Source organism: Macaca nemestrina, chromosome 1 (genome assembly GCF_043159975.1).
Source record: "Macaca nemestrina isolate mMacNem1 chromosome 1, mMacNem.hap1, whole genome shotgun sequence".
Taxonomy (NCBI): domain Eukaryota; kingdom Metazoa; phylum Chordata; class Mammalia; order Primates; family Cercopithecidae; genus Macaca; species Macaca nemestrina.
In genome coordinates, this window is record NC_092125.1 from 132,789,933 (window position 1) to 132,805,002 (window position 15,070).

Genomic DNA, 15,070 nt, shown 5'->3' on the forward strand with positions numbered 1-15,070 from the left:
GGCAGACCAAGCAGCATCCAGATTACATTTTAGTTCGCTGTACAAATTCTAATCCAAAGTCTTGAAGCATCATAACTTCAGTGTTCAACAACATTGACTCCTGCTGTTGACCCGATGTGACTTGTTGAGAGATGGGAGGCCTAACAAACTTTACTGTTTCTCAAGGTAGGTGCTAAAGAGCAATTGTTAGGACTCTACACAACCTAGTCAATCTGGAAATTTACTTACACAGTGAAGGGTGACAGAGTCAACCTGGAGATAGTCCCCAGTCACATATTAAACTAAATTGATGTTGCATACAGAACTGGTCTTAGATTAAAATATCTAGCAATCTGTATTGTAAATAAGTGACTTAGAAACAAAAAAAGTCACTCTTCCAGCATAGATTGGCTGCTGATAAAAGAAATATCATTTGAAGAAGTTATCTACCGTGGTAAATTTGTCCCTTGGAATATTACTGCAAAATCAGAATGGATTCTTAATTAACATGTTTTAGGCACTTTCCACAGAAAACAGATCATATAAAATATCTTGAAATGTGCTATACTCCTGTTTTTAGTATTTATTCACACATTTATTCATTAGTTCTTTCATTCCACAAATAATGACTGCCCACTATGAGTGTACTGTGCTACTAGGTTACTCATTCAAACAAAGAATAATAAGACACAGTTCCTGCCCAAAATTACCCACAGATACAGGAAAGACACAGATGTGTAAACAGAGTACCACACAAGGCTACATTAGAAGAGCTTCCACGGGGTTGAGAAGGACTTAACAGTCAGCCGTGTAAATACAGTGGACCAGAAAGAAGAGTTGACCGGCAGGAGGAGGGAGCAAGAGCATGTGCAAAAGCTCAGAAGGCGCCACCTGGTTAGCTGCATGGATTTGGGTATGGGAAGGGAGTGGAAAAGGACAAGGGTGGAGAAGAAGGACAAGCCCATGTCAAGAAGGGCCTTCTGTGCTATAGTAAGGAGTTTGCATTTCCTCCACACCTTTAGTCAGTGTGGAGTCCATGAAGGGGAAATGATAAAACAGGGGAATGATATAATCAGACTTAATTTTTAAAATCTACACCCTGATAGTAATGTGAAGTCTTGATCGAAGAGGCCTAAGATCCAAGAAAGACCCAATCCCAGGCATCCAGAATGAACCCATGCTTTTTCACAAACAGTTCCCAGATGGGCTACATTGTAATGTGGCCAAAATAATGTGAAATCACTTTCTAGAATAGAAATGGTCTTTCCCCAAAAGAGCACCCTTCAGGTGAAGATAGCAATAATGATAAACTGAATTGCTTGAATGTCTCAGGAACAAAATAGTCCACATTTCAGCCTGTCGTTGATCAGTGAGAAATTTTGTATCACAACTAAATTGATAAGCATAAAAATGGGGGCTTGGGGCAAGACTCAAATATGGCAACTTCTGCAGAATGAGGCACAAGAATACATGGATTCTATGATACCAGGTGACAAGAGTAAAGGCTTTAACCCTACACATGGAGAGATGATATTACTGGTAGCCTCCTAAAAAACAAAAAAGAAAAAGAAACATTGGGCCTAGCAAATATATGGAGCAAACAGGAGGCATTTAATATCTGTTCAACAAATGAACTGAAAAGCTATAAGAATGCGGCCACAAGGAGCATGGTGTGGCTACTTGACTCTCAAATAACAAATGTTCATCCGCACACCATTATTTCTGTAAAACAAAGCTTCCTAACCAGTGTGACCAGAATGGAGTTGCCTGGGCAGACTGGAACAGCCAGAGTCCCCAGGCCAGTTGCCAACAGCTATGAGCTATAATCACAGGGTGTTGAGCAAATATTATCATTTTCTCCATGTGCCATGATGAAAAAACAAAAGGAAGCCCTGTGCGGTGACTGTTGTAAAGGCAGTAACCAGTGCCTCTGTCATCAGGCCTGCAGGCCAAGTGTGGCTCTAACTTCTGTCAAGACAATGGTAAAGAAGTGGCCTGGATTTTTCACATTTAAAAGTACAGGATCAAGGCCACAATAGTTCGATATTCTGGAAAATATTCTCATAATTTTGTTTTTCACACCCAAAAAAGGAATGACTTATGGCAGGGGGCAGATAATGGCAGCTAGAAAATAGCTCAAAGAAAAAAGTCAAAGTACTTTCTCAGTTTTGAAGTCGTTTTTGAACTTTTAGTTTCACCTAATCCCCAAATAGATATTTAAGGAGACTCCTCGAAATTGCATGGGCTGAATTTTGAATGGGGTAATAAATGTAAGCCACAGTGATGAGGAACCTCCAATGTTGCCACTGAAGCACCATTTCTCTGCATTTCTTCTCCCAAACCCAACTAAGGACACTGCTACCGCATCACACTTCCATCATCAAACATGGCAAGCTTTCTGGTAAACAGTGGAAAGCCCTTTGGGACAAGCAAAATAACAAACTAAAGACACAACTTCAAATTCTCTCTGATAAATAACAACTGCTTACCAGTAGCATCTTGAACGATCACTGGTGTTTGGGCAACATCTTGTTTGGTAAGGACAGCTACCCCCCAAAAAAATAGAAGAAAGCTGACTGAAGGTAGACTCTGCATATGGGTGCCACTTCCAGGTCTTACAAGCAGAGTATTAGACTATACTAGCATTAACCATTAAACTTTACTATTGAAGAGCATAGTTCCTCACATACCTACAGCTACATAATTTAATTGAATGTTCAAGCTCTATCATCTTCATTATTTTTCCCTAGGATAAAAGGTCAACTTTTATTTTTCTGAACTAGATTTGAAATGGCTAGATTTCAAAGGAATAAAAGTTCTCAAGGTTCTCAAAGTATGTATTCTTTGAGAATACCTTAAGAAGCTGTTGGAGAAGCATAAATGTTTTGACACTGATTCTTAGAGGAAGGTTTTAGACCATCGTCTCACAGTTACTTTTCTGGACTTTCCCAGCATACCTGCCCAAATTTCATGTCTGATTGGGGCAAATGTAAGGACAACAGCTTGGTAAAGGACCTGGAAAGACCACATTTTGGAAGATACTTTTGCAAGATGGAAGCCAGCACCTGGTGTTGTTTATCAATACTTAATACAATGGGCCATTTTTAAGTCACACGAAAATAAAGCAAGAGCCTGAGGTATCTCACCTCGAGCTTTCTAAATAGAACAGGGCTTTGAAATTAACTCTCATGTGAACAACAGATCACATGAAGCAAGGAGATATAACCTAGGCTTCACGTCATACTGATGGACTACGACAGTACATTGGCTAGCCTGTCCTTGCAGAATCCACACTCTAGCTACATGTGGCTACTATGCACTTGAAATATAGCTAGTCTAAATTAAGATATGCTATAGTATAAACTACACACTGGAGGCCAGGCGTAGTGGCTCACACTTGAAATCCCAGGACTTTGGAAAGACAAGATGGGCGGACTGCTTGAGCCCAGGAGTTTAAGACCAGCCTGGGCAACATGGCGAAACCCCATCTCTACAAAAAATACAAAAATTAGCGGGACAACGTGGCATACACCTGTGGTCCCAGCTACTCTGGAGGCTGAAGTGGGAGGATGGCTTGAGCCCAGGGGGTCAAGGCTACAGTAAGCCTAGGTTGCACCACTGCACTCCAGCCTAGGTGACACAGCGAGACTCTGTCTCAAAAAAATATAATAAATAAAAGAAATAAACTACACACTAGGCTTCCAAGGCTTAATTCAAAAAAAATGTAAAATACATACATCATTAATAATTTTTATAGTGCTTACATGTTAAATGCTATTTTAGGTATATTAGTAAATATGTAAACAACATATTTACAACAAGTAAAATGTATTATTTATTTCACTTTCATATTTCTATTGGACAGCACTGCTTTAGACCCTGGAATTGCAGGAGGAAGATGGATATAACCTTTTGCAGGATAGGCAGAGGTTTATCTGTAGACTTTACACAAGTGTTTCCCAAATTCTGTTGACCTCATCACTAGAAGCATTTATAAGTAGCACTCTTTCTGTAAGATTCCCCTTTAATCTCACATAGAGATACAGTCTTACTGGTTTAGGCTTTTTGTTGTTGTTGGGTGTTTTGGGTTTTTTTTGTTTTTTTTTTTGAGCCATATCATTTACTAAACATACTTTAGTAAAGAAGTGCCTTTGAAAAGTTGCATCTTGAACATCCCCTAATCATCTAAGGTTCACAGTCTCACCAACTGCTGTCAACAATAAAATTTTGCTTTGAAAACTACACTGCCTTCATTGGAATACTGACTTTACTGGAGCTAATAAAATGTATGAATTCAGCTATTCCACAAGTTCACCAAATATCATACTCACTAGAACAGGGCAAACAGCAAGAGAAATCTGACAGGAAATGACTGGGCCCACAGATTGTCAGAAAAGAGTTCCTTTATTCATTTATTCCTTCAGCAAACATTTAAGAAATCAAGAAATTAAAATTTAAGAAATACCTACCACCTGCCAATCACAATAGTGGTTTTCTATTTTACAGGCTTTATAAAAGAATAGATAAATCACTCTCAAAAAAAGAAATTGTTTGACAACATTTTCCAAATGTTCACCAAAACTGACTGCTCCCCTCCCATCACCTAAATGGTTGTTGTCAAGGTGAAAGCATGACTACCTTCTTGTCAGATTTTTGTTTGTTTGGCTGGTTTGTTTGCAAGAATAAAATTGTACTGTCTGCTTAAGGTTTTTCAAGATTTTTTTCAACTAACCCTCAGCATCACCATTAAAGTTAGAGAAAAAGGAAGGAAGGAATAAATAAAAATTCCACTAGTTTTCTCCTTGAATTGCTCCTTCTTCTCTCTCACCCCTTCCAACCCCCTCCCACCTCCGTCTCTGCTTTAATTGGCTTTAGTGTTTGGCTGTATATTTAATAATTAATACAATGGGCCATTTGCATTCTTCATGCTCATACACATGGGGCAGAGATCCAGGTTTTGGGGGGCTCTGAAACTTACCTAATTTGAGGGTCCAACTTAGAATAAAAAATTATTAACACAAAATTGGGTATAGGACTGTAAAAGGTGCTCATACAAGTTGGGGGTTGAGGTTCTCTAAAATTTAAGCTTCGTTAGTTTCAAAGTAAGTCACCTCTGGTCATATAATGTAGATACCTACATGTGTGGGCTAGGGAGCGTCTTACTATCATTTGTTTTATTACAAAGATGGATTTTATTAAAGCACTCTTCCATATCCTTTCTTTTCAACAAACATTATAGAAATCATTCCAAGATAACTGGTATAGCTCAATTCATTTTTTAAAATGACTGCATAACATTCAATGATTCAGATGTACTACAAGTTATCTGACCTTCTTTCTTATAAGTATATATTCCCTTTGTTTCTAATTTTGGGATTTTAGAGGGGAATGGGTTTTTTTTTGGTCACTACTAAAAATGCTTTTATGGTATTTTTAAAAACACTCTTTGGGTTTTTTTCATAAATTGCATTAAATGTATTAATTTTGGGAAAAGTAGCAGCTTTATGATGTTAAATCTTTCTATCCAAGAACAAAGTATCTGTTTTTCTATTTGGTCATAATTCCATCCATAGGGAATTTGCAACCTAATAAGGAAAATAAGGCTTGTACGCAAATAGCCATGATGTAAGGAAAATGGAAAGTACAAATTGTAACACATGAAATTGGCCGGGGGTGGGGCAGGAGTACTCCAGAGCTGAGATCTAATCTGTGCAGGATTTTAACACAAACGAAATGGAGGAGGGGGAGGTTCAAGGGATGGGGATCTGGGAAAAAGCAAGCTCAACCAGGCAACAGGGATATTCAAGAAACAGTAACTAAGCAGTTCAGAGGAGCTGGAACACAGAGTACGTACAGTGAAGAAACAGGAGATGCGGCTAGGAGGGTAGGCTGGAGCTCATCACAGCTAAGAATGCCAGGACAGGAGAGTTTATCCTCATTTCAGCAGGGCAATGGGAGAAACAGCCAGTTTGCAGCCAAGAACAAGACAAGCAAGATGAGAACCCTATTTTAGGATCACTCAGGTGTGTGTAAGGCAGCCTGGGAGGAGAAGGGCCGAGCTCAGTTAGAGAACTATTAAAACGAAAGGCCCACAGGAAAAGACGTGAGACCTGAGTCAGAGGGAAGGAAGTGAGAACAGAGAGGAAAGACAGATATAATTAATACATCCTGTGGCACCAGTAGAAGTGATCCAAATACTCACTAGGTTAGGGAGGAAAACAAAGCAATGTTTCTAGCCTTGAGCCTGGGTGCTCAGTAGGATGGTAATGCGGTAACACACACAAAGCAGAGGACCATGTTTGGGTAAAAGATGATCAGTTTATTTTCAGATATGTTGCATTTAACATGGAAACAGAATATCCAAATAGCCATATTCTAGACTAGGGCCCCAAATGTGAGGGCTGTCCTTATCGTACTAAGGATAGAGATAAATCGTATTACTCCTCTGGGGAAACCCAACAGATGAATTCACGTTCCAAGAATGTTGAACCTACTCACATTGTACAGGCTTCTCATCTTTCAGAAAAAGTTAACGACCTCTAGACTCCTTATCCTACTGTTCTTCAATATCTCCTTATAGCACAACCCAGCTTGGAGATAGCCTTTGCCTACATTTTGAGCGGTCAAGACATTAATCAAAAGTTTTGTAATGATGCCACGGGGAAAAAACATTCAGCCAACTTTTAGAACTAAGTAAATTCAGCCATATTTCAAAATAAAATTTATACAATCAAAAATATTATAAGGCGGCTGGGCATGGTTGCTTATGCGTGTAATCCCAGCACTTTGGGAGGCCAAGGCAGGAGGATCACTTGAGCTCAGGAGTTCAAGATCAGCCTGGGCAACATGGTGAAATCCTGTTTTTAAAAAAAAAAATTAGCCAGGCATGGTGGCATACACCTGTAATTCTAGTTACTTGGAAGGCTGAGGTAGGAGGACGGTTTGAGCCTGGGGAGGCAGAGGTTGCAGGGATCCAAGATTGTGCCACTGCATTCCAGTCTGGAGAAAAGAGCTAGACGCTGCCTCAAAAATAAATAAATAAATGGTACAAATTGTTTTATTTTAAATAAAATCTGATTTCTAAAATAAAAGTAACATAATTTTACTACCCTACTTAGATTTTTCTTATAAATTTAAGGTGCAAAGGGATTGTCAATAAATATTTGATGACAGAATATATATAGACATGTTGTTTTCCCAAAATAAAATTTTGATGACTCCTGATTCAAAGGAAATAACCAAGGCTGAAAGGACAAAACTGACCACTATGGAAAACTCCAGAATGCTTTTATTTAGCACCCAATCAATTTGCGTGTGACAGGGGAAAAAAAATTAATCAACATGAAATTATGTTTTGTAAAAAAAATTTAAATGTACAAACCTCATAATGTTCATATTCATCCACATCAAACGTCTCAAAGTCAAAAAATCCATGTTGTAATCCCTAAAAGCAGAATTTGAATTAGTTTTTCCACGCTAAATTGATAAACTCTACTCATCATTTCTGGAACTCCTACTTGCAGAAATGATCCTCACTAATCTGAAGAGATTGCTTAAACCTTTGATTTTTAATGCATATCTAGAAATCTTTTTATAACACTGGTTATACTGCATTAAGACTGTCTTAGAAGTGGAACCAAAAAAACACTTAGAATAACATGAAAAAAAGCCCCACAAAAGATGCCTTGATTTCTAATTTACATCAGTTTTGTATGTAAAATTATATGTATAAAAAATGAAACAAAACAAATTCATATTTAGAAATTGTTGGGAACTAGACGTTAACTATAACAGAATATATCATAGTGATTAACTTCTTTGTTAGGAGAAGAAAAATCAATTATTCTTATGAGTTTCTGTTTTCCTTTTATCAAATGAGATATTTAGCCCCCCAAAAACCCTGCATTTTTTACCTTTTTTTTCCTTCCAACCCGTAAAACTCTTAATATTTCTACTTAATAGGCCCTTATTTGTTCCTAAAACTCTACCTTGGGAGAATCTGTTTCATGATGATAGTTTCTGACAAAGTAGGATTATACTTGACTGCTCTTACAATTTAAAAAAAAAAAAACTTGGTATTTTTATCACAAAGAAAAACTTCATACTCCTTTTTGTAACTAATGACTTAGAACTTTTAAAAACTATCCAGCTAGCTCAGATCTAATATTTTAAAGAGAACAGAGAGTCTTTTATTTTATAAATCATGAAGCTATACAGATTACAACAGAACACAAAACCACAGGTACATTTAAAAGTTACATGATCAAGTCATTAAAAATAGAAAAAGAAACTAGCAAGCCAAGCTCCAGTACATCTATCAGTGTTTTTTCAAAACACAGAACATGCACCATCTGCATCAGAAACACTTAGCGTAATTTATATTAAAGAAGCCGACTCCTGGGCTCCACCCCAGAACTATTAAATCAGATTCTCTTTGGTTGGGGCCCAGGATCACCTTGTCAGCATAGCTTCCCAGGTGATTCTTATAAATGCAAAATTCTGATAACACTGGTTTAAACAACCCCCACAGAATAAGCAGAACAAATTATTTAAATTAGTCCATCCTTAAAAAAAAAAAAAAAAAAATGAGTTCATCCATATGCACCTTTCCCGACATAAATGTGAGAAAAATATACACTCTGAAGTTTTCTCTGTATTTTCAAAGTGTTTGCTTATATCCATGTATAGTAGTTCACATAACATGGAATATAAACTATACTTATGACAATGCCAATACATCAAAATCAGAGAAATGTGCTCCCTAAAACGGCAAAAATGTCACCATACTCTGTATAGGTTCTTAGAAGGGTACTACTCGTTGCCACACAAAAATAGCCCAGAACATGGTGCCTTATGTAAGAGAAATGTCTCAGGTGCTTAAAGACATGCTGCACAATCTATCAGATCCTCCAAAATGTCATCTATCTTTGAGTTAACCCCAACATTTGACGAAACAAGTTTACATACCTTTCCTCTACAACAGGAGGGATGGCACAACTTTCTATACTGAGTTATGGTAGTTATTACCATAATTACAGGTAGCGATATTCCAGTCTGAACTCTTTCTAAATTTTTTAAGTATTATAAAACAAATAGCCTGTACCAGATGGTACAAAATAATAATAGTGATGATAAATAAATTATTTTTTCCCTCAGGCATATTTTCCAAATGCTATAATCAATGGTTTTATGTTGGGTAATGTCTCCATAAGAGTTCTTAACTGGTATTACTGTAAGTGTATTTTGGCAATATTGATGCAAGAGTGAGCTAGAGTATCTCTGTAGTTGTTTAAGTGGAAAGAAAAATATTTGAAAACTATTTTAAAGTTTGATGGGGTTTAAATTCATTTTAAATGAAACAGAAACAACCATGTATAAAATGGGTAGCACATTTATCACACCAATTTTCTCAACTCAAAACACAGCAAAATCAGTTTTATATTACATCTGAGAAATGAACTAGAATTGCTACTGATAATATACTTATAGTCCATGTAACATTATTATGCATGTCCTATGATCAACAGGTTATGTAATATGTACATTTCTGACTGATAATAAATCACGGTTATACGTTTGAGATGGAATTATGTACTTTGAGCCCTCATTAGAATTTACAGGATAGCTTGTATAACTTCTCAGATTGTGAATTAATGTTTCTAAAACATGTTCCGAGAGCTCTCAGAAATCTTCTAGTTTAACTTCTCCATTATACACAGAAATAATTAAATAACTCTGACTTGGTTCTCAAACTTTGGAGTGCATCAAATCACCTGGAGAGATTCGTCAAATACAGACCGCAGGGCTCCACCCCCGGAGTTTCTGTTTTAGTGGGTCTGTGGTGGGACCAAGCAGCATAGGAGAACAGTGGCTTAAATAACGTCCTGACTCTCCCACACCAAGATCAAGCCTGACAATGAAGCTAAGCATGTGACAAAGCAATGTCACAGGCACTGCAGCTGACAGTGGCGATAAATCTGCCCTGGAACACAAACAGTTTAAATGACAAAGAAAGGCCCCTTCCCCTCCCTCCTCCCAGCTTTTCCTGGTGTTTGTATTTTACAAATCAATCATCCTTCAGGAAGTGAAAAGCCTTCTACTTACTGGTTCCCCTTTCTTCCCTCCAATAACAAATACGGATGTTGAGATTATTCCTTTCTCATATTTTTTTAAACTACTGTATCAAATACAGCAAGGAGAATTGTTATTACCTTTCTGATTCCCTGCAAACAGTCGAGAATGGTGAGATTGTAAGTGCAATTTCCAAAGGAAGCATCCCTATAAACATAAATAAACTCAACATTAAAAACTTGCATTTAGAACATTCAAATAATAAAATATAACACCAAAGTCAGCTGGAGATGTGCTTGTTTGGCTTCAGAGCTATCAACATGGTAAACTTATATAATACAGTAGATCATACTAGGTAACTACCACACTTAACTGAAGCACTTCTGAAATTGCTTTAATCCAAGAGGCTGATTTAAGAGCCTGCATTCCTGAGTCTGACTGCCTTGGTTCCAATTTGGCCAGGTACTGCACAGGAACTTAAGCAAGTTACTTTACCTCTAGGCTGAATCTCAGTCTCCTCATCTGTGAAATGAAGTTAATGATATTAGCTAGCACTCATAGGACTGTTGTCAGATTATGTTTTTTAAAATATGTAAAGTCCTTCATATAGTGGCTGGTACATAGGAAGCATTTCATAAATATGATGCCTATTATTATTATTATTATTAACAGTGAATTGGACTGTTTGATTAAGTAAAACATTCATCATTGCAAGAGGTATTCTGGCAGAGGAATAACCTCCTGTGAGGAACATGATAAAAACAAGCATAAAAAGATAGGAGAGACAATGTATGTAGGTCAACAGAACCTAGCAGGTGTTTGGATTAAATGCCATCCCTCCCCTACAAATAAGAAAAGAAAAGAAAGAAAACAGAAAAATGTACTTGGGCTTCCAAACAATCTCCTCTGAGTCACTGGGATCCATGAGAGCTTCTAATGCACCATGAAGAACTCCTTCAAAAGGAGTGGGAACCTACTCTGGTGAAAATTGAGTGCTTCATACTTTATTTAAGTTTTTAGAGCAATTTAGCAGACCTGCTTTAGGCAACATAAAACTAATGTATCAAGTTCAGGTCAGTTAAGCAAGAACTGGCATCAGAGCTTTAACACTACAGTGTTCCAAGGTGTCCGAGGTAGGAAACTTGACCTCAAGGCTCCAGGCTCTCTGCCCAGCCTCCACTGCTGACCCAAGAAACAGAGCAGGCAGACACCTCTCCAGACAAAGTCAAAGGCACACACGGCAGCCATCAGCAAGGGGCCAGAAGCCATTCCAAAGGCAGAATAGACCTTCAAGGGCTTTAAGGTATAATTAACATAAAACCAACTTTTACAACCATCCAAGGTCACTTGAACCTATTGCTGCTAACCCATGAAGTAAAATGTAACTTCATCATCCCTGAGTTTCAGCATCCCGAAAGCCTAACATTAAAACTAGGAAGTTAGCAAAGCAATGTAACAGAATGCTTAAGTCCTGAAACTTCAATTATTCCAAATATTTAGGTCTCATTTCAAAAGGAGGGTTTTTTGTTCTTTTGTTTTTAAATATCATCTGAACTCACATGTCAGCGAAAAATAAAATAGCCCCCTTTTCAAATATCTTATAAAAATGATAACTATATGTTAGAAAGCAAAATTTAATGGGCTATGCCAGAGAAAAGAGTGACTAGAGATCTAAGAAAAATATTAGTTTATATAAACAATCATAAATTCCTTTGCAGTCACTTGTCTTTGGGGTTCAGAATCTCTGTGCCATGGACGCTCAGCAACCTGAGGAAGCCTGCAAACCCATTTTCTCAGAATAATGTTTTTAGTGCATAAACTAGGATTAACAGAAAACTATTTCAATTACATTTAAATAAAGTTTAAATATGTATTTTAAATATATTAAAATACAAATTTACAATATCCCAAAAGGTACTTTTTAAATTAATATGTTATATAACAAGATCTAGTGGCAAGTCTGATAACTGCTACTATAATTTTAGAAAGGAATGAGCATAAATAATATTTTAAGAAATAATAACTATAATATGATATTAAATTATCACTTATATTGCTAATGCTACTACAGTTTATTTACAACATATATAATTGCATGTAACCTTATAATTGATAAGGTAAGGTCAGTAAAAATAAAGATATAATTTTTTTCTCATCTAAGTTCACTGACTCCCTGAATTCTCACCACAGACCCTAGATTAAAAACTACTGCTTTACGTTTTTTAAAAGGGGGTAAAATTTTCTTTATATTTAAAAAGAGTAAAAAAATATTACGAGAAGTAGCCGGGCGCGGTGGCTCAAGCCTGTAATCCCAGCACTTTGGGAGGCCGAGGCGGGCGGATCACAAGGTCAGGAGATCGAGACCACAGTGAAACCCCGTCTCTACTAAAAATACAAAAAAAAATTAGCCGGGCGCGGTGGTGGGCGCCTGTAGTCCCAGCTACTCAGGAGGCTGAGGCAGGAGAATGGCGGGAACCCGGGAGGCGGAGCTTGCAGTGAGCCGAGATCGCGCCACTGCACTCCAGCCTGGGCAACAGCGTGAGACTCCGTCTCAAAAAAAAAAAAAAAAAAAAAAAAAAAAAAAATATTACGAGAAGTAGAGGTATCCCTTATTCTTTCAAGTATTATCTTCCCACCCCTAGACTCAGCTAAACAATGTCACTAATGTAAGTTACCAGAAAAAAGTTCCAGGCCTGTTCTTTTTGAATGTCTGCAAAGTATGGTGAGGCTTTCATGATACCTCCTACCCCATCACAGCCACAATTGTTACCAGTGACAAAAAGGAGAACTCTGGTGACCTGGTGGTCAAATCTGCAGGCCTCCAAAGCTGGGAAGGAGAGTTAACATGCCATCTGACAGAACTAGGCTAGTCAGTCACCGCAGGCTGGAAAGGCACACAAGTTTACAAACTGAAATCTAATAATGAATGCAACAGAATTCAGTCATATCCTCCAGACTGAGAAAAGGAGATGGCATGCCTTTTTTGAGCACCTACTGTGTCAGGTAATTTAGATGCATTAGCACATTTAATCCTCATGACAGCCACATAGTGCCAACAGGTTCCCAAAATCTGCCCCAAAGACCAGACAAGAAAGAAATGGCTTATTAGCGGCATGTGGCTCATACATAGTCACAGGAGAATACTATAACAGTGAAGGGACACAAAAACATATTATATATTCTCTGGGGGAAAAAAGCGAGAGAAGGTAAAGATGGAAGATGGAATCCATGCATCTACCAAACCTCACTAAAAGGGTATTTTTTTTTTTTCTTTGAGACAGGGTCTTACTCTGTCACCCAGGCTGGAGTGCAGTGGTATGATCTTGGCTCACTGCAGCCTCCACCTCCTGGGCTCAATTGATCCTCCAGCCTCAGCCCCTGAAGTAGCTGGGACTACAGGCACAAGCTACCACGCCCAGCTAATTTTTGTATTTTTTTGTAGAGCCAGGGTTTTACCATGTTACCCAGACTGGTCTTGAACTCCTGAGCTGAAGTGATACACCCACCTCTGCCTCCCAAAGTGCTAGGATTACAGGCGAAAGCCACTGCACCTGACCAAAAGGTGAATTTTTAAAGGCTTTTCTTTTTTAAATGGAAACCAACAAAGACAAGGAGAATAAAAGAAGAGACAAAACAATAAAATCTTGAAAGCTAGAAATCATTTGGATGAGTGGTAAATAAGTTAGAAGACCAAGAAAACTGAATGCTAAACTGATAATCAAAAAACTGAGAACTAGTTGGGCACAGTGGCTCATGCCTGTAATCCCAGCACTTTGGGAGGTCAAAGCAGGTGGATCACCTGAGGTTAGGAGTTTGAGACCCAGCCTAGTCCAACATGGTGAACCCCTATCTCTACTAAAAATATAAAAATTAGTCAGGCATGGTGGCAGGCACCTGTAATCCCAGCTACTCAGGAAGCTGAGGCAGGAGAATCACTTGAACCTGTGAGGCAGAGGTTGCAGTGAGCCAAGATTGTGCCACTACACTCCAGCCTGGGCAACAGAACGGGACTCCATCTCCAAAAAAAAAAAAAAAAGAATAAAAACAAACAAACAAAAAACTGATAAACAACACAATTAATACCAGGGAAGTCTCAAAAGGCTTAGGAATTGGCAGCACTGCGTTCTCCTGGAAGTGAGGAGAAAGGAAATTACTAAAATAAGATTGAAAGTCCATTTAAGAGGAAACATTGCCTCCCATTTTGTAAGTCAATTTTCCCTGTTGATTTTCCTCAACTCACCAATATAGTCAGGACCATCACAAAATAGAATGGTAGGCCCTAGGAGGCAGAAAGATACCTGCCCCACATGATGTTCAAACTTGGAACTGGAAGATCCCTTCTGAGGAATTGTTTTCACCTGCATTATAACATGAACTGGAGGTCAGGAGTTAGGAAAACAGCAGACTACTGGCCCCAAAAGTCCCCTCCTACTCTGAGGTTATACCACTGTTCAACACCATCGATCATCTCTTTATCTCTCTTCTGGATCCTTTCCAACACAATTTAAACATTTTCAGATCCTTACTAGCTTTAAAAATAACAAGTCATCCAAAACTTTCCAAGCTCCACATCTTCCTTCAGCTTCCATCCAGTTTGGACTCCTCTTTAAAACAAGATTTCTCTAAAGAATTACTCATTTTCCTTTTTTTTTTTTTTTTTTTTTTGAGACGAAGTCTTACTCTTGTAGCCCAGGTTGGAGTGCACTGGCGCAATCTTGGCTCACTGCAACCTCCACCTCCTGGGTTCAAGCAATTGCCTCCTCCTGAGTAGCTGGCATTATAGGCGCCTGCCATCATGCCCGGCTGATTTTTGTATTTTTAGTAGAGACGGGGTTTGACCATGTTGGCCAGGCTGGTCTTGAACTCCTGACCTCAGGTGATCCGCCCACCTAGGCCTCCCAAAGTGCTGGGATTACAGGCGTGAGCCACCACGCCCAGCCTCATCTTCCTTTTTAAAGTGTACAATTCAGTGGGGTTTGATATATTCATAATGTTGTACAACCATCACCAGTAATTCCAA

The 15,070-nt window shown here is 38.2% G+C and overlaps 1 protein-coding gene across 10 annotated transcripts in view; it reads right to left on the reverse strand.

The window, feature by feature from the left end:
• The window catches only part of LOC105485467 (cell division cycle 14A), a 173,885-nt gene that overhangs the window by 71,220 nt on the left and 87,595 nt on the right, over positions 1-15,070 (reverse strand). For all 10 annotated transcript variants that reach the window (XM_071072340.1, XM_071072458.1, XM_011747852.2 and 7 more), the window contains 2 exons: positions 10,191-10,257; positions 7,361-7,423 (listed from right to left, as the gene is read on the reverse strand). In XM_071072340.1, coding sequence (XP_070928441.1) covers positions 7,361-7,423; positions 10,191-10,257 — 130 coding nt within the window. The remainder of the gene's footprint in view (positions 1-7,360; positions 7,424-10,190; positions 10,258-15,070) is intronic.